Source organism: Canis lupus, chromosome 3 (genome assembly GCF_011100685.1).
Source record: "Canis lupus familiaris isolate Mischka breed German Shepherd chromosome 3, alternate assembly UU_Cfam_GSD_1.0, whole genome shotgun sequence".
NCBI lineage: Eukaryota > Metazoa > Chordata > Mammalia > Carnivora > Canidae > Canis > Canis lupus.
This window is the reverse complement of record NC_049224.1, coordinates 47,542,554-47,565,799: the sequence shown is the minus strand read 5'-3', so window position 1 is coordinate 47,565,799 and position 23,246 is coordinate 47,542,554. Positions and strand designations below refer to the sequence as shown.

Sequence of the window (23,246 nt, the reverse complement as noted above, 5' to 3'; positions counted from 1 at the left end):
TTTCTTTCCAATAGTCACAAAAGGGCCAAATTAGAACCTGCTGGAGCCCAGCCAGTGTGGAGTACGTGAATGGGGCATTTTCTCTGTAGTGGGAGGGTTGTAGAGGGACCAAACCCATCAGGGACACAGCTGCAACCCTGAGCAGCCCTCAGCCCTTGGAGAACTAGGCCTTTCATTTCTCAGTTCAAACTCCGAGGGGAATCCATTACTTGCGCTGCTCCCCCCCCCCACCCCCGCCGCCCCAGCCTCCCAAGAGTGAACATGGCAGCTCTGTCCCTCACCCCCAGGGGACAAGTGAGGTCATTCTGGGGCTGCCCTTGCACCCAGGCAGGGTCCAGAGAGGGATGCACTCCTCTAGCTCCTCACTTCCCTGAAGTCCTGCTGATCCCATTTCTTGGCCATCTGGAGAATGTTCCTGATGCTATGACCCAGAACTAGGGATAGAACTGGACAGGTGTGAGGATGACATGGGTCAGATGGGGTGACAGGCAGTGGGCCCTGGAGAGAGAGTGTCTGATTCAAAGTCCCCTTCTTGTCCCCTACCAGTAGTTGTGTGAACTTGGCTCTGCCTCAGTTTCCTTATCTATGAACTGGGCGTAGCACCTGCCTTAGAGAGTTGCTAAGGATTGGATGAGAAGATGCACGTGGTCTGCCTGGGACACAGCGGGTGCTCAACAAATGGGGGCCCTCACAAAGATCTGAGGGCGATAAACACCCTCATCTATGACAGAAGAGGTTAGCAGTCACAGGCAGGGACAGGGGAGGGTCAGGAAGGGCACTGGACTGGGATGTGCTGTGTGTGCAGCTGCCTCAGTGCACCGACCACCCGCTCCTGCAGCGCACCTGGATCGATCCAGGACCATGACTGTCTTGGCACCACATTTCCCAAGGGCACCCGGGATAACCTCACCCACCACCTCACTCACCGTCTTTCACCGGGGAGGACACTGGTGGACTGAACACAATCCCTGTGTTGAAGCCCCAACCCTTGCGTGAAGGTCCTTGGAAGTGGGGGAGGCTCTGGGAGATAAGGTTCAGATGAGGTCATGAGGTGGATCCCCTGTGATGGGATTAGTGTCCTTCTAGGAAGAGCCACCAGAGCGCCGGCTCACACTCGGCCACGTGGGGACACAGCAAGAAGGCGACTGTGTGCAAGCCAGGAAGAGAGCTGTCACCAGAGCCCAACCATCCTGGCACCCTCACTTTCAGCCTCGGGAACTAAAGGCCTTGCCCCATCTCTTTTCCCCCTCCCAGGCCCTCCCAAAACCCCCTGCAGAAGCCAGATCACTGCAGGTTCACTTGGCCAAGGGCCAGAAGACTGGGTGGACTGTTTCACCTGTTTCATTGTGCCCTCTCCCTAAAAGGACCTGTGGTCACGGAGGGGTGGCTCGGGCTGGGACGACTGTCAGGGCTCTTGAGTGGGGAGAGGGCATCAAGGAGGCGGTGAACCCAGCTCTGATCTCCTACTCGGTGCCCCTCCAACACGCCGGCCCGTGTGACCCAGTCTCTCCCTCCTGCCACCCCTTCCTCCCTACTTTCCCAGGCACCCTCACAAGCCTCTTCCATCCACATTTCCGGGAAGATGGTAGAATCAGAAACTTTGGGTACCGAAGCACAATTTCAACAAGGTCGCCTTTGCTCTTCCTAACGAATAAAGGAACAGAGCTTGGGTTCCATGCTATAAAGAAAAATGAGAGCACTTGCAATTTCCCCACCCAGAGAGAACACCAGGTGAATTCAGTGTCAACAAGGCAGCTGGCGCCAGGTTTTGTGTCACCGGGCAATGGCATGCTGGAGATTCTCGGGAACTGGGGGACTTCACTTTGGGAGGCAGTGCTGACAGGGAAGGTTTAACGGTATGTGCTCTGGGGGTGGATGATCGAGGTCCAATTCCAGCCCTGGTGCTCAGTAGCTGTGTGGGTACGGGGCAAATCCACTGGCCCCTCTGAGCTCAGGGTTGCTCTCTGTGCCACGGAGACACATCAGTACCTTCATCGGTACTTCAGGGACCAGCAGAGGTGATGCAAGCAAACCCTGAGAACAGAGGCACCCGGGTGGCTCAGTGGTTGAGCGTCTGCCTTTGGCTCAGGTCGTAATCCCAGGATCCTGGGATTGAGTCCCGCATCGGGCTCCCCGCAGGAAGCCTGCTTCTCCTTCTGTCTATGTCTCTGCCCCTCTCTCTGTGTTTCTCATGAATAAGTAAGCAAAAATCTTAAAAAATAAAAAACCCTGAGAACATTGGAAGGAAGCTCAGTGGAAACCCATTTTGTGTTATCAAGGTTTGCTTAAATAGTGATTCCTGGGACAGACTAAGCTGTACCTATCAGCTAATGTGTGCAGAGCACTTACTATGTGCAACACATTGTACGGGTATCCCCATTAACCCTATGACAGCCCTGGGACTATCTGTTACCCCCATTCAACAGACAGGCAAACTGAGGCCTAGTGGGCTTACATAGGCCCCTCCCCCCATGTGCTCTGATGGAGGGGGGAGGCAAACTACAGCTCTCAGGCTCCAGGCTGCTTACCCGTCCTCGTTCACCTCCTACTTCCGTTTGGACTTCCTGTGTGGACTGCAAACTACTTGAATGCCAAATCCTCACTGCTACTCTGAATGGGTGGGCAAGAATTTTTGTCTTCATCTGATAGGGGCACACACGTCTGGCTCCCACAGCCAACAAGGCTTTGAGGCTCTTTCTATGCCTTTCAAAGTGCGTGTATCATACCTTTCTTGGGACACCAGCTGAGGATGATCCAGGCCCTGAAATTCCCAAAAGCAAGATGTGTTTTCTCTGGCCATGCCAGGTCCTGACATGGGGCCATCACCACCCCTCTCTTCTCAGGGCAGTGGCCATCCTCTAAATGGACCATGAGCCCTTCTCTACAGAAAGGCCTGCATGGAGCCACCAGGGCCATGTCCTACTGCAAAATGACCCCTCCCTGATTTGCCCCAAACCCCTGAGGGAGCCGGAGTCTTTCATATCCTCTGATAGTTTAAGGTTCCCCTCCAAGCCCTCCCACCACAGATGGATGAGCCAGACCTCAGGGTGCGTGGGGGGTGGAGGCCAGTGACCGGCTGGGACCAGACTTGAGGGCTCCCGTCCCCCCTTGTCTTCTCTCCAGGCAGTCTGGAGAGAAAGCCAGGAGAGGGGAAAACCCACCACCTCCTGGGCCTGTCTGCCTAAAGTGGTCACGCATGAGCTGTCATTTCCTGGGGGTCACAAGGAAGGGCTTCGGGCATGCCAGAGCTGGAGAGTCCCCACAGCTGGAGAGCCAAGAGGCCCATGATCCCCCCCTGCTGGAGTCATCCTGCCGCCCCATGTCTACTCCACTAAATCATGGGCTGGAGGCCACCCCAGGTCAGGAACCTGAATGTAACCTGGCCCAGCATCAAAAGGAAAGGCTCTTGGCTGTGGTGTCACCTGCCAAAGAAACCACAGAGGGGCTGATTTTTATGTACCGTATCTTAAAAAAAAAAAAAAAAAAAAAGAAAAGAAAAAAAAGCAAAGCACGAGACTTTAACTCCAGGCAGGAAACCTTGGACTTTTTCTGATGTGAACGTCCAAGGAAGGAAGCAAGGAGAGGGAAGGGGTAAGAGTTTGAAACAAATCTTACTACAACTTATGCAGGGGGAGCTGCCCTTGGTGCTTTCGGGGTGACAGAAGGGCACAGCTGCCCCCTCCCTGCCTCGTTCTTGAAGATGGCAAAGTGGCCCCTTCCGGCCCTTTGGCGGATATGCCCAGAGCCAGGGGATCAGGAACCTGATTGGAAGTAAGTTCTCCTGAGCTCCATTTCCATCCTAGCCACTGTGTCCTTGGGCAGGGTGGCTCTGAGCCTCTGTTAAAGAAAGCCTCAGTACCTGGGGCCCCACCTCAGACATCCAGGGAAATGCAAAGGTGCCTCACAGAATTATGTTTCTTAGAAGCACATGATTTATGTCTGGTTTTGACCCGGGCCTCCTGAGACTTAGAACTTCAGGATTAGCTAGCAGGGGACAAACAGAGGGGAATCCAGAGGCGAAGATGGTGACTAGCTGGGACTCATGACAGAAAGCCCCTGTCACTGAAATGACCCATGAAGTAGGTGATGGCTTTAAGGGTGGGACATAGGCAATGCCTAGGTGGTGGGGTGGGCCCTCGGTGCTCAGGTGGGGGTACCCCAGGAAACACTGGACCCATCTGCTCCTGACTCCTGCAACTGGGGCCGGAACTCTTGGCCTCTGTGTGCAATCTACTTAATCAAGATCACTTTATCTAACAATCACTTTGTGACCAAACTATCTTGGCTTCTCAAGACGCGCCCAAGTTTTAGAACTTGGGATCTGAGGGACGCCAAGGGTCACTGGTCACCAGTTTCCACCTCCAGCTAGCCTCCAAGGCAGAAAACCTCCCTATAACATCCCAGACTGGGGGGCATCCGGCCTCCACCACCACCAGAAGTCTGCCAAGGCAGGGCTGGCCCTTGCTGCTCCAGGTATATCCCAGGGGTATCGGTTCTTCTCTAGAGCCACACAGAAAGATCTCACAGGTGACCACCCTGCAAATACTGAAGATGACCCCTCGGCTCCCGTGGATCCCCTTCCTCAGCTTCTCCCTCTGGCTGCCGTGGGCCTCCCTGAAAGGTCTGTGACCTCCACTGACGCCCAGGCAGAGGGGTCACCTCCTGCCTGCAAATCCCCAGAGCTGGGGCCCCTCATCTTGCACACCCCACGCTCAAAGCATCTTAGCAGATTTGATGCCTTTTTAAAGCCCCCCCAACCAGTGCTCTGCTAAGTCTCTGGGGACTTTTGGGTGCCCCAGCCCCCCACATATGCAACATTGCACTTTTGTGGGGAGGTGGGCTCGCAGTGCCTCTTTTGTGGGCTGAGACGTGCCCGCCAGAGAAATCACAGCCTCACAACCTGCCTGACTTAATTCCTTTCAATAGCAACCCAGTGCCTCTTGGAAACAGCCAGCCGGGAGCAGGGAGCTCGGAGCATCAGCCGTACCCACCCGGGCAGGAGGAAAATATTTATGCACCAGCGCGGCGTTAGCTGCTTTCAGGGACCCCCTTTGAACTGTTAATCAAGCCCAATCTTTCGGAATAATAGCCTGATTATTACCGCCCTGTTTGCATAACAAAGAAGCCCAATAAAACTTATTTCACATCGCGCAGAGGGGGTGTGAAGGATCGCCCTGAGAAACGAGTCTCAGGAATGCGGCGAGCTGCTCCACAGTCAGAGCCCAGGAATAAAGACAATGCAATTTGCCACCAAGAAAAGCCCAATAGACCAATAAATTACCCGCGTGCAAAGGGATTAGATCGGGTTTCAGTGGCTGTGTGGGAGGGGTGGGGTGAGCCGGGACAGGGGAAAACCTGCCTTCTCTTAAAGGGGTAAAGGCTCGTTTTGAATCCAACCCCCGTGGCTGCGTGGGTTTGGTCCAGCTCTGGGGCTACCAGGGTAACTGCCTGAAATCATTTCCTTGCTGAAAGTTCTGGAATCATGCTGCTTCTGCCACCAGCCTCCGTGGGTTTCTCTGCTCAGGTGGAGTCACCTACCAGACTTCTGGAAGGCAGAACAAACATGTTTCATTGGAATCCCAAGTCCCAAGAGAGATAGAAGCATGGAGGCCCGCCTGGGTGGCTCAGTGGTGGAGCATCTGCCTTTGGCTCAGGTCGTGATCCCGGGGTCCTGGGATCGAGTTCTGCATCAGGCTCCCTGCGGCGAGCCTACTTCACCCCGTCTAAGTCTCGGCCTCTTTCTGTGTCTCTCGTGAATGAATAAATAAAATCTTAAAAAAAAAAGAAGCATGGAGGCAAGAGAAGGGATTTGGGACGTAGCCTTTCTGCCGGGTCTCAGGGCAAGTGCGATTTGGCAGGTGCACACCGGGAGGTTGGCTGGAGCTGACATGCTGGTTGGTAGCAAGTGTCACGGAGCGCCCAAGTGCTTTCCTATGCTGCGTGTTTGGGGGGCCTGGGGGCTTTCCTCTGGTCCCCCAGTTCTGTTAGATTCCTCCACAAGGGGCGCTGGCCCCAGGCTGTTTCTATCACGGTGCCCAAGTTACCCTCCTCGGACACCTGCCCGCCCCCCAGCTCCTCTTCCCTGTCCCCCAAGCCCCAAGGGTGGAATGGGCTTCCTGCAGTTTGTGTACCTCTGTGGTCCCTTGTGGACTTTTCGGTGCTCCCCAAAGCGCCCAACAATCCCCTGTATTAAAGTCCCTTGGTGGAAATACCCCAGCCAGTTTTGCTTTCTTGCCTGGACCTTGCCGTGCCAGCCTAAGGATTTCAGACTAGACGTGGCTGATCATGGGGAGCCCCCGGAAAATTTTTCAGTAAGTGCATGGCAGGAGCAGAATCCTATTTTTAGGAGGCGGTGGCTTTCGTCCGGGTGGAAGCAGTGAGAGCACACGCAGAATGGCTTAAAAGAGCAGTCACTACCCAGTCTCTGTGGAAAGGCATCCATCCACTGAAGCCCTGAGACCTCCTGTTCCCGTCCTGCACCCATTCTGGGCAGCAGGGGCACTGGGGCTTCCCTGTCATCATAAAACTCTATTGGGGGGCTTCTGAAGGAGGTAGGGAAGGCAGCACCAAGCCGGAGGGTCAGCCTGTCCCTGCAGCAGCAGGAACAGCAGGCCACTCCCCACCCTCCCCGTCCCCTAGCACGGAATCAAGGACAGGGCAGCCAATGGATCTGGTGCCAGTATGTGGCAAACCCTGGCCTGGGCAGGGTCCCGGAGTCTCCTTGAGTTAGGAGTTGCCCGGAAACTGCCTGTTTGTGCCTGTCCTGCAGGAACTGCACTAGATCACCCTGGCGTCAACATCCAGGTTAGCAGATGCCTGTAGGAACACACAACCTTTTCCAGGTGGGAGACAGGATATTCGGTCAGGTGCAGCCGACTCTACCTTACCTAACCTGCAAGAGGCCAGAGGTGATCATCTTTCCTAAAAAGCACTCCTGCCCTGTGCAGCCCAAGATCAATCCCAGGGAACCCACCTAGCCTGCCTTTCCCTTGAAGGCACAGGGACCTTTCTCGGAGCTTCCTCCAGGAGGTAGCCTCCAGGACAAAGAGCCGGGCAAGAAAAAGTTACAGAGACACTCTCAGCTGATCAAGGAAGGGGAGGTGGGTAGGCTGGGGAGCTGGGGGGTGAACCCACTGTCCAGTGAGGAAAGAGGTGGCCTGATGCCACCCACTGAGCTGAGGCAGGAGGCGCTGCCCCCCTCGTCACACCCAGCCAGGGCTGCTCTGCCCTGGCCACACATGCCAAGTTGCTGCAAGAAACCCCGCCGAGTGCCAAGAAACAGGGCACACCTTGGCTTGCCAAACTGGACACCCCCCCTCCCTCACACTGGAGCCATGCGGAGCCAAATCAGTGGCAAACAGGACATTGACAAGGCACCTGTGTTCACCTCGGGCCCCAGGCCCCTAGCAGGCCTGGCAGTCCGGTGGGTGAAGAGGGACCCATGCGGCCGAGGGCTGAGCCTGGAGCAAGATTCCATACCAAGAGCATCTTGCCTTAGGGTACAGAACTAAGCTACCCCGGATTCCACAAGGTCCACGAGGAGGGTGGTAATGGGCAAAGGCATCACTTTTTTGATATAAACAAAGCTTTCAGGTGAGCAATTTGTTCTCCGTGCTTTGAGGCATAACCCCTTTTCCTGAGTCTAGGGCTTGGCTCTAGAAATGATAATTTTCCATCCTGGCTCTGCCTCCAGCAACCCTGGGCTCATCTGCTCAGCCGCTCCAGGTCCAAGTTCATTTGAAGTGGCTTTTTCTCCCTCACCGCCATCCGCAGGCCGGCCCCCCTCGCCGCCTGCCTCATGCAGTGGGAGGGCAAACGCACGCCAGCTGGGCACACGCCCGGCTGGCGCACACATGTGTGAGCCTGTGTTCATGGGACATTCCTTAGCATGGGGAGCTATAATGGGCTCCTTTCTGCAAGGACCTGGGTGCAGACGGATCACTTTAATAGGCGTCTCGGTATTCCGACTGCTTGGGTGAAATGGTGCATGAAATGAATAAATAAGCAAAACCCAAAAGACATAAATCTGACTTGGGAAAATTTGCACCATGACAACCCTGCCAACTTGTTTTCCTGACCTATGGCTGGGTGGCATCTTCTTCTTTGAAATGCTCAGCCAGGGAGGGATAGGGAGCAGAGAGGGCCTTTGGGATGGGGGCAAACATGCTCTGTCTGCAGAAAATGTGGTCACTCTTCATTCTGCTATCTCCTATCTCTCCAAATTTTGTTCCTTGTTTTTTATTTTTTCCCCGCTTTAAAGCCTTATATGCCACATAGCACAAACTCTCATATGCCACAAAGCAAACTTAATGAGGATGTTTACTCAAAATCCGGTGTATGGGAAAGGGGGTGGTCCTGTGTTCTCCCCCTGGCTCTGTAACTACTTAGCTTTGTAACATCAGGGAACCTCTTTGACCCTCTGTATCCTCTTCAGGGCAGTGGGAGTGATGATGTTCGTGAAGAAGGTGTGGTGATCTCATGAGGTGTTGAATTTAAAGCATTTGGCAGAGCGCCTGGTATACTGTGTCTGCTCAATAAATGAAAAGAGCTTTCAAAATTATTGTTCCCCTTCAAATGATCAGATTTTGGAGAGAACGATATAAGGTATTATGTCTCAAAGGATGTGCATAATATTAGGTAGTGATGGCTGTCTACGGGAGGTGGGAATTTGAGTTATTTTCATTTACTTATTTATCCTTTTTGGGTTTTAGATGTAAAAAATGAGTATTGCTTTTATAACCAAAAGCAAGTTTAGAAAAAAGATTGGGGCAACTGGGGAAACCCCCCACCCCCTTGGTCTCCTGTCTCTTGAGAAAAAACAAAACAGAAATGCAAAAAGCCCAAGGGCCCTACAATTTCCAGATTGTGCCAGGTGTGTTCAGGGTGTGTAGCAAGGAGAAAGGTATGAAGAAACAGAAAATGGGCTCTTTCCTTATAAGCAGAACTAGTGATTGAGGAGAAGACAAAAACCCAAGACCCACAAAATAATGAACCTGGGAGGAAGCAGAGGTGTCTGCAGCCAAGGGAACAGGTGTCTAGGTCATTGGAGGGATGGAACTGGACTCCCACAAATGGCTCTGAACCTAGGCTTTGATCAAGCGGGCATTCCCATTCCAAACCAGGGAGTGGCACGAGCAAGGAAGGCCTGGAGGTGGCCCACAGGGAAGGTGTGGTGGGGTGGTGGCAGAGTTGGGGGTGGGGCAGCACTGACTTGGAGCCTGGGCATGTGCCAGAAGCCTGGGGAAAGTGGGTGGGGGGCAGAAGTCAGAGGGTCCTCCCCTTTTGGATGCTCCAAAGAGGACTATGAGGAGGCATGGGTTCCTGAGCAGGACTTTTAGGACAATTCATTTGGGGGTGTGCACGGGGGTTGGGGGACTGAGAGGCGGGTCCCAGGGCTGGTCAACTGTTTGTAGCCAGGAGACAATGGGAACAGACAGGAAGGGGTGTAAGAAAGAAGCCCAGCCCCAAGCAGCTGGATTGAATGGACAGGCCCGCCTCATGCTCAGGGCTTCACGGTTCTGGGCAGTCCCTAACAGACTCAAACCAGGCCCCTAGTCCTGGGGCCAGGATGGGGAGAATCTAAGGTGAGCAACAACCTTGGTGTGCCCAGGACTGAGAGGGTTTCCAAGGACACCAGACTTTCCAGCTTTAAAACTAGAAAAGTTGGGGGTATGCTAGGATGAATTGGTCACCCTAGAAGAAACAGTGCTTTCAGTTTTCCGCAGGTTGAATTGGGCCAAGCAGGAAAACGGCAAAGTAGCTAACCACTCAATGAAAACATAAAGTTGGGGTTCTCTGCCCAGTTCTGCGCAGGGCCTTGCATATTTCACTGAAGAGAGTTTTCGTAGGAACTGAATGACCCCCATTATATAAACTGGCCCCCACCTCATCCTCTTACCTCCAAAGGGTCCTGGGACCACCCTTCCTCTTCCCCATCTCACGGAGCATCCTCATCTGAGCCCATGGATCACCTGTCTCCACTTCTCCTTTGAGCTCTGGGGTGACTGCTAGCAATTGCTTAAACCTTACACACAGGTTTCCCTTCTTCACCCACAAGCCAGAGATCCTCTCCTTATTCTCTGCTCACGGGCTAAGGGGCAAGCCGTCCATAGGACTTTATGCGCTGCCCTCCCTGGGAGCTAAGGCCCTGCCCTGCAGACCCCTTGGTGTGTCACGTGCAGACCCACATGCTAGCTGGCTCTGCTGTCACCTGGCTCTTGCGACCAGACATCACTTCATTCTCTCCCTTTAGGACACCGAGTGCCATGGGGAGGACAAAAATGTGAGCAAACCAACTGGCTTGCACATTTCTAAATACCAGCTTTTTCTCATCTCTGCAATGACCCAGATGCGCTTGGACACCACAGAGAGCCTTGGTCTCCCCGAGCCTTAGCATCTCTCCTGAGGGCTAACATTTCTGTAACAGGCGCAGTTTCAAAGTTAAAGCAAAAGAAAGGAGTGGGGGGGAAAGACAGGCAGTAATGGTCCTCCCACCTAAGCATGCATCAGAACCCCCTAGAGGGCCTCGTGGAGTAGGGACTGCAGGTCCCACCCCAGAGCATGGGCTTCAGTAGGTCTGGCCTCAGCCCAGGACGTATGTTTAGCCAGCTCCCAGGGGAGGCTGACGCTGCGGGTCCAGGGGCCACACTTTAAGAACCACTGCTAGAACACAGCATCCATATGATGTTAACGGGAGGCATGCCAGCGTATCTACAACCCTTTGATGGGTTTCTCTTAGCAATCTGTTATTATTCAGTCACAATGCTTTCAAAGTTGAAGAAGTACCTATTAATTGTATTTTGAACAAGATGTTATTTGTGGAAGACTCCTCTAAGAAGTCTTTTTAGGCCTCCTCCCCAACCCCCCAAAACCAGCTAGACGTGGCCACTGGTCCATCCACATCCACTGTGGGCACAGCATCGTCCAAGCACACACCCTTGCGGTCTGGGGAACACTGCAGAGCCGTTTCCCATTCAGAGGCTGGGGATCTGCTGGCCGAGCTGGGAGGAAGGCCCCGAATGCCCATCACGGAGTCAGGAACACAGTAGGTGTGCCAGGGTGCCATATGCACTGAGTGAGTACATGTAAACACTCTCCAAAAACACAAACCCTCTCAGTCTACAGAGGTTAAGGCATCTTTCTTCACATCACCAGTTCCAACTTAATTTGCACTCCTATGGGTTTACTCCTGGCAGCCACTCAAGTTAACTAGCCCTGAACAAACCTATTCTTTCACTGGGCTGCTCTAGCCAGATTCCACTTGTCTTCAGCGGGAGAGGCTGAGGCCTTGCAGGGCTCCTGGGGGTCTCTACAGCTTGCACTTGGCCAATGCTCTGCGTTTTCTCCAACACCCACCTGGCGCTCCCCACTCTCCATCAGCCCTGCCGCTTCTCTGCCACTGGGGTCTAAGAAGAGGACAGTCCATCTCTATGTGGCAAGAAGACAACCCACTTCATCTCTTCCTTAAGAAACTGTCTTTTGACCCTGATCTCTTGAGCATGCAGGGTTTTGGAGCTCCTCCCTTTTGGAGGTATTTGGTTTGGGGAGACTGGAAGCTCAGTTTTCAGTAAGGTGGGCAATTTTGACTAAATGCAGCTGTCAAGGCCTCATACTAGAAGAAACCCGAGCCAGTTGGCATGACAGTCCGGCGGCTATCCATTCCCTCTGCCAGGTTTTAGTTACCAGCCTTGAAGCCAAAAAACGAAATGGGCTTCTAGGAAACAAAAGTGATGGAATTCGCCCTGTGAATTATATAACCCACCAGCTTTCCTGGGACAGCGGGGGGAATACTTTAAAGTAAAGTTCTTCAGATGGAGACATGAAATGAGCAACAAAGAAAACACCACCACCCCAGGGGCTGGCAGCCGCCCCTCTGCCAGCCCTCCTTTTCCTCTCCCCAATTCAAGAAGTTAACAAGTGCTGCCCCTTTAAGAGCGGGAAGGTGTTGTTTTAAGGGCCTCTAAGCCCCCCTTCTCAATTTCAGCTCAGAGCTGAGATCACATCCCCCAAGGCAGCCAAGGGACAAAAGCTATTTATCAACCCATCTGATAAAACTTCCAATGGGCCGGATCTTTATCTAGACCGAACCGAGACGCACACGCAGAGCAAAGTCCTGCTTCTCCAAAAGGTGGATTTCCTTTTAAGGAAGGCTGTCTTTTACATTTTCATTTTATTTTGTTGAGTTTTGGGAAGAGAATCAAATCAGCCTTTCGGGCGGACCGTTCGTTCTGTAGATGAGGAAACCGCCTTTTAAAAGGTGTGTGTGTGTGTGTGTGTGTGTGTGTGTGTGTGTGTGTGGTGGGAGGCGTAGGCCACCCTGCGGCGGGGCTCACTGTTTAGAGGTGTTCATATTACAGGCCGGGGGCGCGGGGGGCGCGGGGGGCGCGGGGCGCACGGGGCTCCGAGGGCTCGGTGGGTCGCTGACACCCCCGGCTTGCCCTCGGCCGGGGCCTCCCCGATGGACTCCAGGGCCGGGAGCAGGTCGCGGCTCTCCGGGACGCCCCGAGGGCGCGCAGCTGCCGAGGGAGCGGGGCTGGGGCGAGAAGGGAAACTGATCCCCGGCCGCCCGCCGCTGCCAGCTCCCGGCCAGGCCCAACCCCGGGCTGCCCGGTTCCGCCAGTTCCCGAAACCCAGTTGGCTGCGAAGCAAAACAAACCAACCCCCTCCCGGTGTGACCGGGCTCCCTTCTGGCCGAGAGCCGGCGCGCGCGGGGCCGCGGATTCGCGTCCCGCCGCCGCGCAGCCCGGGGAGCTCGCGCCTCTGCAGAGGCACCTCCGCGCCCCGCAGCACACGGGCCGGCCCGGGTCCCGCCTCGCCACGGGGACCGTTCGGCCCGTGACACTGGCTTTATTGGTACTCGTAGCAAGAGAAAAATGGGTATAAAGGGTTTAACTGGCCTTTCCAGGCTGTGAGTAGCATATGGCCAAAATAAAATAAAGTTTTATGAAACATTATAAAGAAAACAGACCGGGGATTTAAGTTTCGTGCCTCCCCCCTCCCCCCGAAAGGGAGGGGGGGAAAGTAAAGAAACTGGAGCGTTTGGGAAGGAACAAATGCTTCTCTGTGGAGCTGGTTTCCCTTCCCCCAACAAAAACAAGAGGTCCGGGCTCGGAGGAATTTGAAAGCAGCGATCTGCCAAAAACATTGTGAAAAACTATGGGGGATTCATTGGAAACAGATGGCTTTTTCAGCTTTAATTCTGAAATTCTCTCCCTTTCTGACACAATAAAAACAAACAGGGGGCGACGCGGAATGTTATCAAACAGGCACCCGAGCTCGCGTGAGCCGCGTGCGTGGGCTTCCCCGCGGGGGCGGGGGCGGGACGCGGCGGGGGCGGGGGCGGGGGCGGCTCCACCCCCGGGCACCCCAGGTCCGCACGGCCCTGGGCGAGTAGCCCGGGAAGTGCCCCCCGCCGCGAGTCCCCCCTCCCTCGGGGCCCCTAAGGGGCGCGTCCCCAGGACCCCCTTCCTCGGGCGCGTCCCCAGTCCCCCCTCCCTCGGGGCCTCTAAGGGGCGCGTCCCCAGGACCCCCGGGCGCCCGGCCCCTGCGACGCCCCCCGCCCCGGCTCCTTCCCCTCGCCCCCCGCCCCCCCCCCGGGTCCCCGCGGGCATCCGTCGCGCCGTCCGCGGGGCGCGGGAGAAACAAAGACCGGTGGGCGTGGGCGGCGGGGGCCGGGGGCCCGGGGCCCGGGCGGATCCAGGTGGACGCGCGCGGGGCCGGGGGCTGCGGCCGGGCCGCGGGCAGCGCCTTACCTGCCGGGAGGCTGCAGAGAAGGAAGGCGAGGGTCGGCCAGAATCCCAGGGCTGAACGTCCTGCCCCTCTCCCCATACCCATCCATCCAGCTCGGCCTGTGACCACTAGCCTCTCCCTGGAAGAAGAGTTTAGAAGAAAAGAAGAGGAAAATAAATCACGCTGCGGAGGAAGGGCAGCCTCGCTCCGCCGGCGGGAGCAGCGAGCCGGGAGGCTCGGTCCCCCTCGGCCGCGGGCGCCCGGCGCGCCCCCCCTCCCCGCGCCCCTCCCCGCGCGCCCCTCCCTCCCGGGGCCCCTCCAATGTCTGCGCGGCCCGCCCCCTCGCACTCGGGTTTCAGCGCGGCCCGCGGGGGGTGGGGGGGCCCAGCTGGGCGGGGACCGAGGCGGCGGGGTTCCGACGCGGGCCTCGGGGGACTCGGGAGCCCGGGCCCGGGGAGGGGCGCAGGGCGCGCCCCGGCTCCCCGGTCCCCGCGGCGGCCCAGGCGGAGGGGGCCCAGCGCCCCCCGCCCCCCGGACGGCCTGCAGAGGCCCCCAGAATCCAACCTGTAAACATCCAACCCGAGTAGAAACTGCGCCCGGAGACCGGCCCCGGGACCCCTTTCCACACCGACTGCCGTCCCGAAGCCGCCACCCCCGCCCCCGGGTTCGCTGCCCTGGCTCGGACGTGTCCCCAGGCAGGAGGCTGGAAAAGCCACTTCGGAGATGCCCGGGGGTGTCGGGGTGGCCCGCTGGATCGCAGCAGCCAAGGCACCTCGCGGCTCCCTCCCCCGACACCCCAGGCCACCCACCCCGCCTGGGCTCCGAGCCTCCCGCACCCCCTTCCAGCGCCTCGCTGCTTCCCCAGTACTTGCCCGGGCTGCACTCCCGAGTTGGCGGCCTGTGAGCCTGACGGAGGCGGCAGGACGGCTGCCACCCCGGAGGAGGTGTGGACGCAGCGGTCTCTTCGGTGCGCCGGGGCCGGCCTCCTGGGGCTGCCACGGTAGGGCCACCAAGGCCGCTCTTGGGAGGGCATCAGGGTGGTGACTTCCCCTAACTTGGTCGCTTATTTTTCCAGGAGAAAAAGGTCTCCTCCCCAAGGTTGCCTAGGACCTGGGGCTCTTCTGCCGCTGTTGGGATATTTAAGAGACTGGCAACTTTCCCCAAGAAACATCTTTTGGATGGAACACAAATAGGCCAGAGCAAGTGTTTTGAGTCGAACCAATTCCTCCCTTGGCCCCCCCTCACCTCTCCTCCAAGCCGACTCATCTGGTTCTTTGGAAAAAAAACCTGAATTTTTATCCAATTTTGATGTTTCTCTTAAGCACTATCGCAGTCCTCACTTGCCGAAAGGCCACACAGGCTGCGAGGCTGTGCCTGCACTCAGGACTCTGCCTGCCAGGAGGGAGTGTTGCTCTGGAGGAGCAAGCTTTGGGCAAGGGGAAGAAAGCCCCAGTTCCCATGAATTCACAACCCAGGCACTCGTACTTCTCAATCTGGCTTCTGCAAAAAAACAGGTGAGAAAGGGAGCTCACTGTTTCAGCCAGCTGTGCCATGGGGCAAAAGGAAGCTGTTGTTTCCTTGGGGCAAGATGCCACGAAGGCAACTGCTCGCCTGTAAAGTTGCACCCCCACATCTCCCCCAAAGAGTTAGGTCTGGGTGCAATGGGCTGTAATTACCGTTCCCCCAAACTGGGGTTCATTTTAAGCCCCGATTTGCAAAATGCTAGCCCAGGGCTCTACTGGTATTTCTCTGGAGCGTGGCCCCATCCTTGGGCCAGACCTAGTGGTTTATTCTCCAGAACAGCCCTGGCCCGCTGAGGCAGGCACGGAGCCAGTCTGCACAGTGGTACCTTTGAGGTCCATCCGTCAATTCACACCATTTGCTGGACTGTGCCCTTCATAGTTAGTTCTGAAGCTTCTCACTAATGAGAGGGGATTCATCAGGATCCTCAGCAGCCCCCAACAATGAATCAACCACAGACACTGCTGTGGCATCTCCAGTGGGGAATGCGGCCCAGTGGGGAAGCCATGGAGGCTTCTGAAGACCTGAAAGCAGGCCTTTGCAATGCAGTCCTTGCCGGAGGTGGACCTCTGGAAGCAGGACTTGGAGCCTCTGTACCTCAATTTCTTCATCTGGAAGGGCAGACTGATAATATTGTCACTGCAAGACTGCAACAGTACAATTTGGGAGGGGCATTGACTGGGCCATGGGAATTCCCCAGAGTTCCTGCTACAGGATAGGGTGCCATTTTGTGAGGAGATCCAATTCTTAGGACATAAGAAATGATTTAAGAAAAGGACGCAGAAGGCTTTTTTTTTTTTTTTTTCTCACTCACGAGGAGAGACGTGTGAGGTTGAATTTGGACACCATAAAAGTGGAGATTTGGCCTTTCTGTAGTTTAGACTATCAAGAGAAATCCAGCCCCTGCAAAAAAGCAGTATGGGGCTGTGTTGGCCTTGAGCAATCTGTCTATATGGGCCAAACCAACCAGCTTATTCCAACTCCACAGGTCTTTGCAATAAGAAATCTTGGAACACTGGGCTATGGAACTCAGCAGTCCATTCGCCAAAGAAACTCACTTAACTCAAGGTGTAGCTGACTTCATATAAACAGTTCGCGTTATAGAGGATGACCCTTATGGGTTCTCCTCCAGGCTGTACTCTGAGCCTCAGGTTAGAGATCTTCTCTCGCATGGTTCCAGCTCCCTTCCCCCCAACCCTGGCTGTTGGGCCCAGCACTGAACCTTGGTCCCCTACCCCTACTCCTACCCCCTGACCCTCCCCCTTTAGGCAATGGGGCTGTGTGGTAGAGGGGCAGGGGGTTTCGGAAAGGCGAGGTTCTATATAAGGCTGAAGTCCTCCCAGGGGGTGAGGGGTGTCAGAGACTCTAGCTTTCCTTGCCTCTGGGTACAAACAGGGTGCTCCCAAATCCAGGGCCTGAGTCATCAGTCAATAAACGTATAATCAGGACTATTGCATGGTAGTCTCTGGGAGGACGAAAGACCTAAATAAGACAGCTCCTAGCTTTGAACTGCCGGTAGAAACAGAGATTAGAGGAAGGTCAGGGAAGGCTTTTCCGAAAAGGTGGGATGTCTCTTGAGGATCTTTTGAAGGATGCATTTTTCAGTAAGAGTGACTGTAATAATGGCGAATATTACAATGTGCTCTCACATTATGTCAAGTGCTAGCTAAGTATGTTTTTAGACAACTTGAAGCTAAGGTAGGTTCTATGATCATCCCCATTTTACAGATGCGAAACTGAGGCTGAGTAAAGTTAAGGATTCACCCAATGACTGGCTGACAAGACTGGAGCTGAGCACACCAAGCACATGCCTGATGTGCAGTCCGGGGCCACTCATTCCAGTGATTGAAGTCTGCACTGGGCTTTAAGTCAAGGCTAGACAGGTGACCATCGCTTTCAATAAAGCAGAACACAGACTCTGACAGTGGAGACATCAGAACATAGGCGCCAGGGGCCTTCAGCCCAGACTCCCCACAGGACAGGCAGGGGGAGTGTTCCCAGTGTGGAAGAGTTGGGGGGGGGAGATGAGAGCCAGGGGAGGGGGGAGGAGGAGCAGGGCAAAGATTCCAGGCAGAAGGCGCAGTGAGTATAACACATCCCAAGGTGTGGCCTGCCTGTGGAGCTGGGAAAGCAGGAGGGTGGCTGTTGGAGATCAGGCCACAGGAAGACAGAGCAGGAGTTTGGGAAAGTGCATGGAGGGCCAGCAGTGCTCTGCTAGGGTGTCCATTCTTAGCACCTGGGAGCCCAACCAGAGATCTCAAGAACAGGAGGGATTTAGTCTTTGGGGACATCATTCTGAGGAAGTTTAGCAGGAACACTGCCCAGGACCCATTCCGGAGTGGCCGAATCTGAATCCCTGGGTAGGGCCTGGGCATCAGCATTTTTCATTAGCTCTCCCAGGTGACTAACAGGTAGGGATTTGCTAGGTTTAGAAGTCCTGCCACGCTTCATCAATCCTGGGTACATGTGAAGACTCAGGTTGAGTCTGTCAGTTTATCCTCTTGGACTTAAAAGTCAAGGTGAGACAGATAACTTAATAAGCACTTCCGATAAAGCCGTGACTGGTGCATGACCCAAGTGGACCAATCAAGTCCTGAGACTTGCAGGGGGCGGGGGGGGGGGGGGTGGGGGGCTGGCCTGGTCTCTGGTTCCTGCATAGGATAGGTCTGCAGGTAGCAACCTGAGGGAGAGTGTTGGCACCTGGAAGCTGTGTTGGTAGGGTCATACTGGTTTTACTAAAATTGCATTTTATCTGGTGAGCTTTTTCTGGGACTGGTGGAGATTTTCAGGGCTCCCTGCACCTCCTCCGAGCTCTGTGAGTACCCATTCCAGCTGTGGGAGCCAACAAAGTTCCTTATTCTGTTGAAACTGGCTTGATTTAGGATTCTCTCACATGTGTGCCCAGACTCCTGACAAGGAGGGAGCTAACGGTCCAACACTGGTCCCAAGAAATACTTTTACCAACCTCATGAGTGCGGGGGTATGTTGCCAACAGCTCCTAATCCATCAGTCGTTTACTGGTAAAATTGCTTGCACTTACTCTCATCACCTTAACCCCCAAATTTTTGCCTATGTACCATGTTTTGAGGAACTTACTTGCTTCAATTTGCAACTGAGGGTGGGACCCAATCCTCTTTAGTCGAAATAAAACTTAGTTTCAAATTCCTCTTTCAAACTTCAAGGGCTCCCGTGGGTTTGGCTGTCTCAGATTTGATGAACCAGGCCTTGTTCACTCTCTCCATAACTGTGTTGAGAAGCCGGAGCAGGTGTATTGCATTAGGAATATGCAGATTATGACCTGTGCGATGAGGGGGCACAAGCCCCCCACAAGGGGTCAGCAGGGGGTTCCCTCAGCATCCAAGCTCCTACTTTGGGCAAGCGAGACCCACAGGGTGGTTTTGACTGAAGGCGCAGTTTCGATAACCCACATAAGGGAACTGGAGTCACAAGCCTTCTTACTTACAGATCTCAGAAAGATCTCAGAAGGGGGGCATGAAGTGAGCTAGGTGAGGGGCAGCCCTCCATCCCAGGATCCCAGGTCAAGAAAGAGCAGGAGACAGAGAGCGGGGTAGCAAGCACCTACTACTTGTAAGGCAGTGGGGGTGGAGGTCACTAACTTTTCTTGGGCTTAACTCTAAGGGTTAATTCAAAAGGTATCCTGGGAAAAGAAAAGCAGGAGCTACTGGAGGGAATGAACCCTAAACCTGAGTCCTGATCTAAATGTCCAGGCACTGGGTGCCAGCAGGGTTCTCACACTGTAAAATGCACAGGCAGCAACTTGGAAAAACTAAAGTTGTTTTTCTCATCATACTTTTAAAAAAATATATTTTATTTGAGAGAGAGAGAGAAAGCATGAGCAGAGGGGAGGGGAGGGGCAGAGGGAGAAGGAGAAGAACACTCCCCGCTGAGCAGGGAGCCGATGCAGGAGCCCCATCCGAGGACCCTGAGCTCATGACCTGAGCTGAAGGCAGATGCTCAACCACCTGAGCCACCACCCAGGTGCCCCTTCATCATAGTAACTTGCAAGGTTTTATAGACTTTGACCATATCATCTTTTTGGCTTCATCTTTCCACTCTAAAGAACAAAGCATATGGTTTCACTCATATGTGGAATGTAAGAAATAATGAAAGGGACCATAAGGGAAGGGGGGAAGCTGGGTGGGGAAAAATTAGAGAGGGAGACAAACCATGAGAGACTCCTAACTCTGGGAAAAAACCAAAGGGTTGCAGAAGGGGAGGGGGGTCGGGGGATGGGGGTAACTGCATGACGGGCACTAAGTAGGGCAAGTGATGGGATGAGCACTGGGTGTTCTACTACGTGTCGGCAAACTGAATTTAAATAAAATAATAATAATAAAAAGAACAAAGCAGTCCAGCATCCCAGGAAAAGTCTTGTACCTGGCTGATTACTTTACTTACCCTTCTATGGTACCAAGGTGTTATTTTCCTAGGGGCAAGTCATAACACCGCCAGGTTTGGGTGGATCCCAGGGAGAATCCTATTTTTAGCTTAGCTTCCAATGCAGTTTCTGAAGGCTTTTTAGCACTTTCCGAACACTTGGTTGTGCACGGTTAGCAAACAAACACTTTGCAAAGACCCCAAGATCCTGTCCCGGGCTGTAAACACGCTGGACAGAGTCCATTCTGTTACTAGTTGCACGATGTTCTCCGAAATGCACTGACGGAGACTTGTCCCTGCTAAAGCTTCAGTGTGCCCTTCCTTGCTAACTCATCAGCTTATCCTGCCAGTTATCCACCATTGGTCTGCCATCTGTCTCCAGACCCTTCATTTCAACCGCAGGCCTGGAAGCATCTGAGCATTCTCTCCTTCAGATGATCTACGGACATTTAAACTAAGTCTGGGAGTACCAGTGATCCTTGGGGATCCCCACTGTTTATAATTCTTCATCCAGAAAAGTACCTGTTTATGCTATCTTTTGTTTCCTGTCTCTAAGGACAGTTCCAATCCATGGCAATTTACCCCGCACATTCTAGAGCGACTCACTGTTGCAAATGATCCTTGGGGTGGAACTTTGTCAGGAGGAATTTTGAAAGTCTAAACATAATTCAGCCCTGGGTTTCTCCCTCGTCTCCAGGCCTGTTTCTCCCTCCTCAAAGAATGCTAATAGACTTCTCTGGTTTCATGTTCTCTTTTCAGAAAGTGTGTTGTGCTATGTCCAGTTAATTGGGACTTCAGAATGTGCTTGATGATATTACTTTTTAGTATCTATTCCACAGAGGGGCTGTGAAGAGTAACCCTTCCTAGATGGCTGGGCTCCCTTTGTGGCAGAGGATCCCAGGGTGTATACCCTTGGGTGCAGGCCCGGTGTGGAAGGCCAGTGCACATTCTGGCCACCAGGACATGGCTGCCATCTCTAATTACCCCTGCTCCCTTCCCTCCAGATGGCTGGGGGTAGGGGGCCGTAGAGTTTTCTTGACCTGTTTGTTTCCATGAGATTGAGGGAAAGGGCCTCTCCCTGCTTCTCTTCTTCCAGAGCATTTATGAGTCTTGTCCTTAGTGTGGCACAAAGAACCCCTTCCCTGTAGATTTCAGAAAGCCTTAACGTGCTCCTCTTTTGGCCTATGTTGTTCTCTTAGCTCTTGCCAAAGGTTTCCTTTGTCTCTGAGTACACCCTATTCCGTGAGGGATGCTTATTCTTAGTAATTGAAATGTGAGATTTTATTCCAATATTTTAATGATGTTTTGAAACACAGATTTCCCTGGCATTCCTATAGCTCTCTGTAGAAACTGAAGAACTATCTCACTTTTTCTTTGAATTCTTTCATATGGATTTAAGACACATTAGCTGATTTTATTTACTCTTGACATGGCTTTAAATGTATGTGATCAGATCAATCCATTGTTTTGCCCCACAGAAGACAGATTTCTTTTCATTTATTTACTGCATTTCTGTTTTACTCATTCAACGAGCACTCACCGAGTTCTGGAGCACTCAGCTCCAGAGGTTTTGGGGGTTTGGGGGGTTCTCAGATGAGTAGCAGACAGTCCTCCCCCCCCTCCACCACCTGCCACCCCCTGGCAGCTCAGGGGAGCAGTCAGATGTCTGCTGTAGATTGACCCCTCAATGTAGATTGAGTCTATTGTCTCAATAGAGACAAATGACTTCCGCACCACATGCTCAGTACGTGTTTATGTGGTGTCTCGGGAACCCTACATTTACTCTCCATTGTTGTTACTGTAAATCAACCTGGAACTCTACAAAATTGATGAGTGTCTCAGAGTTGGGGTGCGGTGGGGAGTCTCTGTAACTTCTTTGACAAATGGGACCACTGACGGTGAAGACTGGTGACAACTACATTCTGTCAACCTCACACTGTCTGGAACACCTTCCATCAAAATTTCACCTGTCGGGATACTACATCAGACTGCCGCCTGGGTAAGCATTCCTGCTCATGAGTCCACTTCCAGGAACAGAGGCTGTTGACTCTCAGAGCCTGGTGAACTGGCTGGGCTTGGGACATCGGTATGAAGTACCCCCCACAGAACCTCTAGGAAACACACCCCTGATGGTGGGCATGGAAACATTCACTGTGCTGGGAAGATATAAAAGGGTTTGTTTGTTTTTTTAAAGGAAATGCCAGAGTAACAATTTTCTGCACTTTCCATGTCCTTCGGTCCAGCATCAAATTTCTTTCTTAAAAATGGAAAGAGTAATAGATGCACATGTTAAAAAAAGTCAACTTCTCATCAAGTGAAATTAGGTGACTCTCCCTGGAGGTAATAACTATTAAGAGTTTCATGTGCATCTCCCTAGACATTTCCATGGGCACATAGTCACATATAAAAAAGCAATCAATCTACCTCCGTAGCTATCATTTCACCCAAAATGATTAGCAACCTCCCAGTAGGCATTTCCTATTTTACTTTTCCTCTCTGTTAAATATTCCTGTGAACTCTTCCATCATGGTGGGAGCTAAGCAGTCAGAGAATTGAGCTCACAAAGGGGATTTACAGATGTACGGACAGATTTCATCCTTTCCTCTTCTTGGATTTCCATTCCTCTTGAAAGATGCTTATTCCATCCTCTCTCATTTGGAAGTCAGACCGCTTATGTTCACCCCCACTTACACCACAGAAGGTCGGTAAGCCGCCAGAGGTCACCTGGACGGCTTGGTGGCAGAGTGGGGTACGGGTGACTCCTGGCGGTCACGCCACCTCTGATGAGCTCACCAACTCCTTCCCAGGCACAGAGATGTCAGGTCTTCCCTCTGCCTCTACTAATCCTACTTCCCCTCCTGTGCTCATCCTCTTGCTCAGACTCCCTTGGTGATCCCTGCCTACAGAGGCTGGGCTGGAGCCCTCCTTCCTGCTTACCTGCTAACAGTTTCTGGGGTCGCATTTCCATGGTGTTTGGATCTGAGCACCCCCTCCCACCTTGTCTCACCTCCCTTCTTGACTTCTGAGTTTCTCAGTAAACTCTTGAGGCAGCCTACATTTTTTTCTTTTGAGGCTTCTCACGTCTCTCCCTCTGGGGATTACAGACTAGCGTATAGTTGGAAGTTTCATATATTAAAGTGTCCCCTCACTTTTCTTGTGAGCCTCATGACTGTGACTCTGGAGCATACTTACCACCTGGTCTACGACTCACAAATTCTTCTGCCTACAAAGCCAGTATGAAAATGATAGCATCTGTGCATTGCTTAATTGTCAGTGTGCAGACTGAGACTTCTGAGACATTGCGGTGGATCTGGAGAAAGCAAGCGGCCCAGGCTTTGGGGCGGCTTCACCTCTGCATGCTCTGTCCTGTCTCTGGACCCTCAGCTCTGCACGTGGCAGAATCATGGCCCAGCTGCCCCCGGGGTCCCGGGAACCCCTGTTGGCTCTGTCACTAACTGGCTTTGCTCACACCTGACTCCAAGGAGCCATTCTGAGGCCTCATCTGGAACATTTCTGGGTTTTCCAGGTAAAAATGTGGCCAAGCTAGTAGGAAATGTTATTTGAAGAGTGACACTTTTATGTTTTAGTGTCACCATGAA

At 53.5% G+C, this 23,246-nt stretch overlaps 1 protein-coding gene across 2 annotated transcripts in view; it reads right to left on the bottom strand.

The window, feature by feature from the left end:
- Positions 1–23,246, bottom strand: part of RGMA (repulsive guidance molecule BMP co-receptor a) — a 43,942-nt gene that overhangs the window by 12,535 nt on the left and 8,161 nt on the right. The window contains exons 1-2 of one of the 2 annotated variants that reach the window (XM_038532741.1): positions 14,601–16,400; positions 13,752–13,867 (exon numbers count right to left, since the gene is read on the bottom strand). In XM_038532741.1, coding sequence (XP_038388669.1) covers positions 13,752–13,867; positions 14,601–14,761 — 277 coding nt within the window. In that variant the 5' untranslated portion in view covers positions 14,762–16,400. Of the gene's footprint in view, positions 1–13,751; positions 13,868–14,600; positions 16,401–23,246 lie in introns of those variants that run through there. The other variant, XM_038532742.1, reaches the window with a different exon arrangement.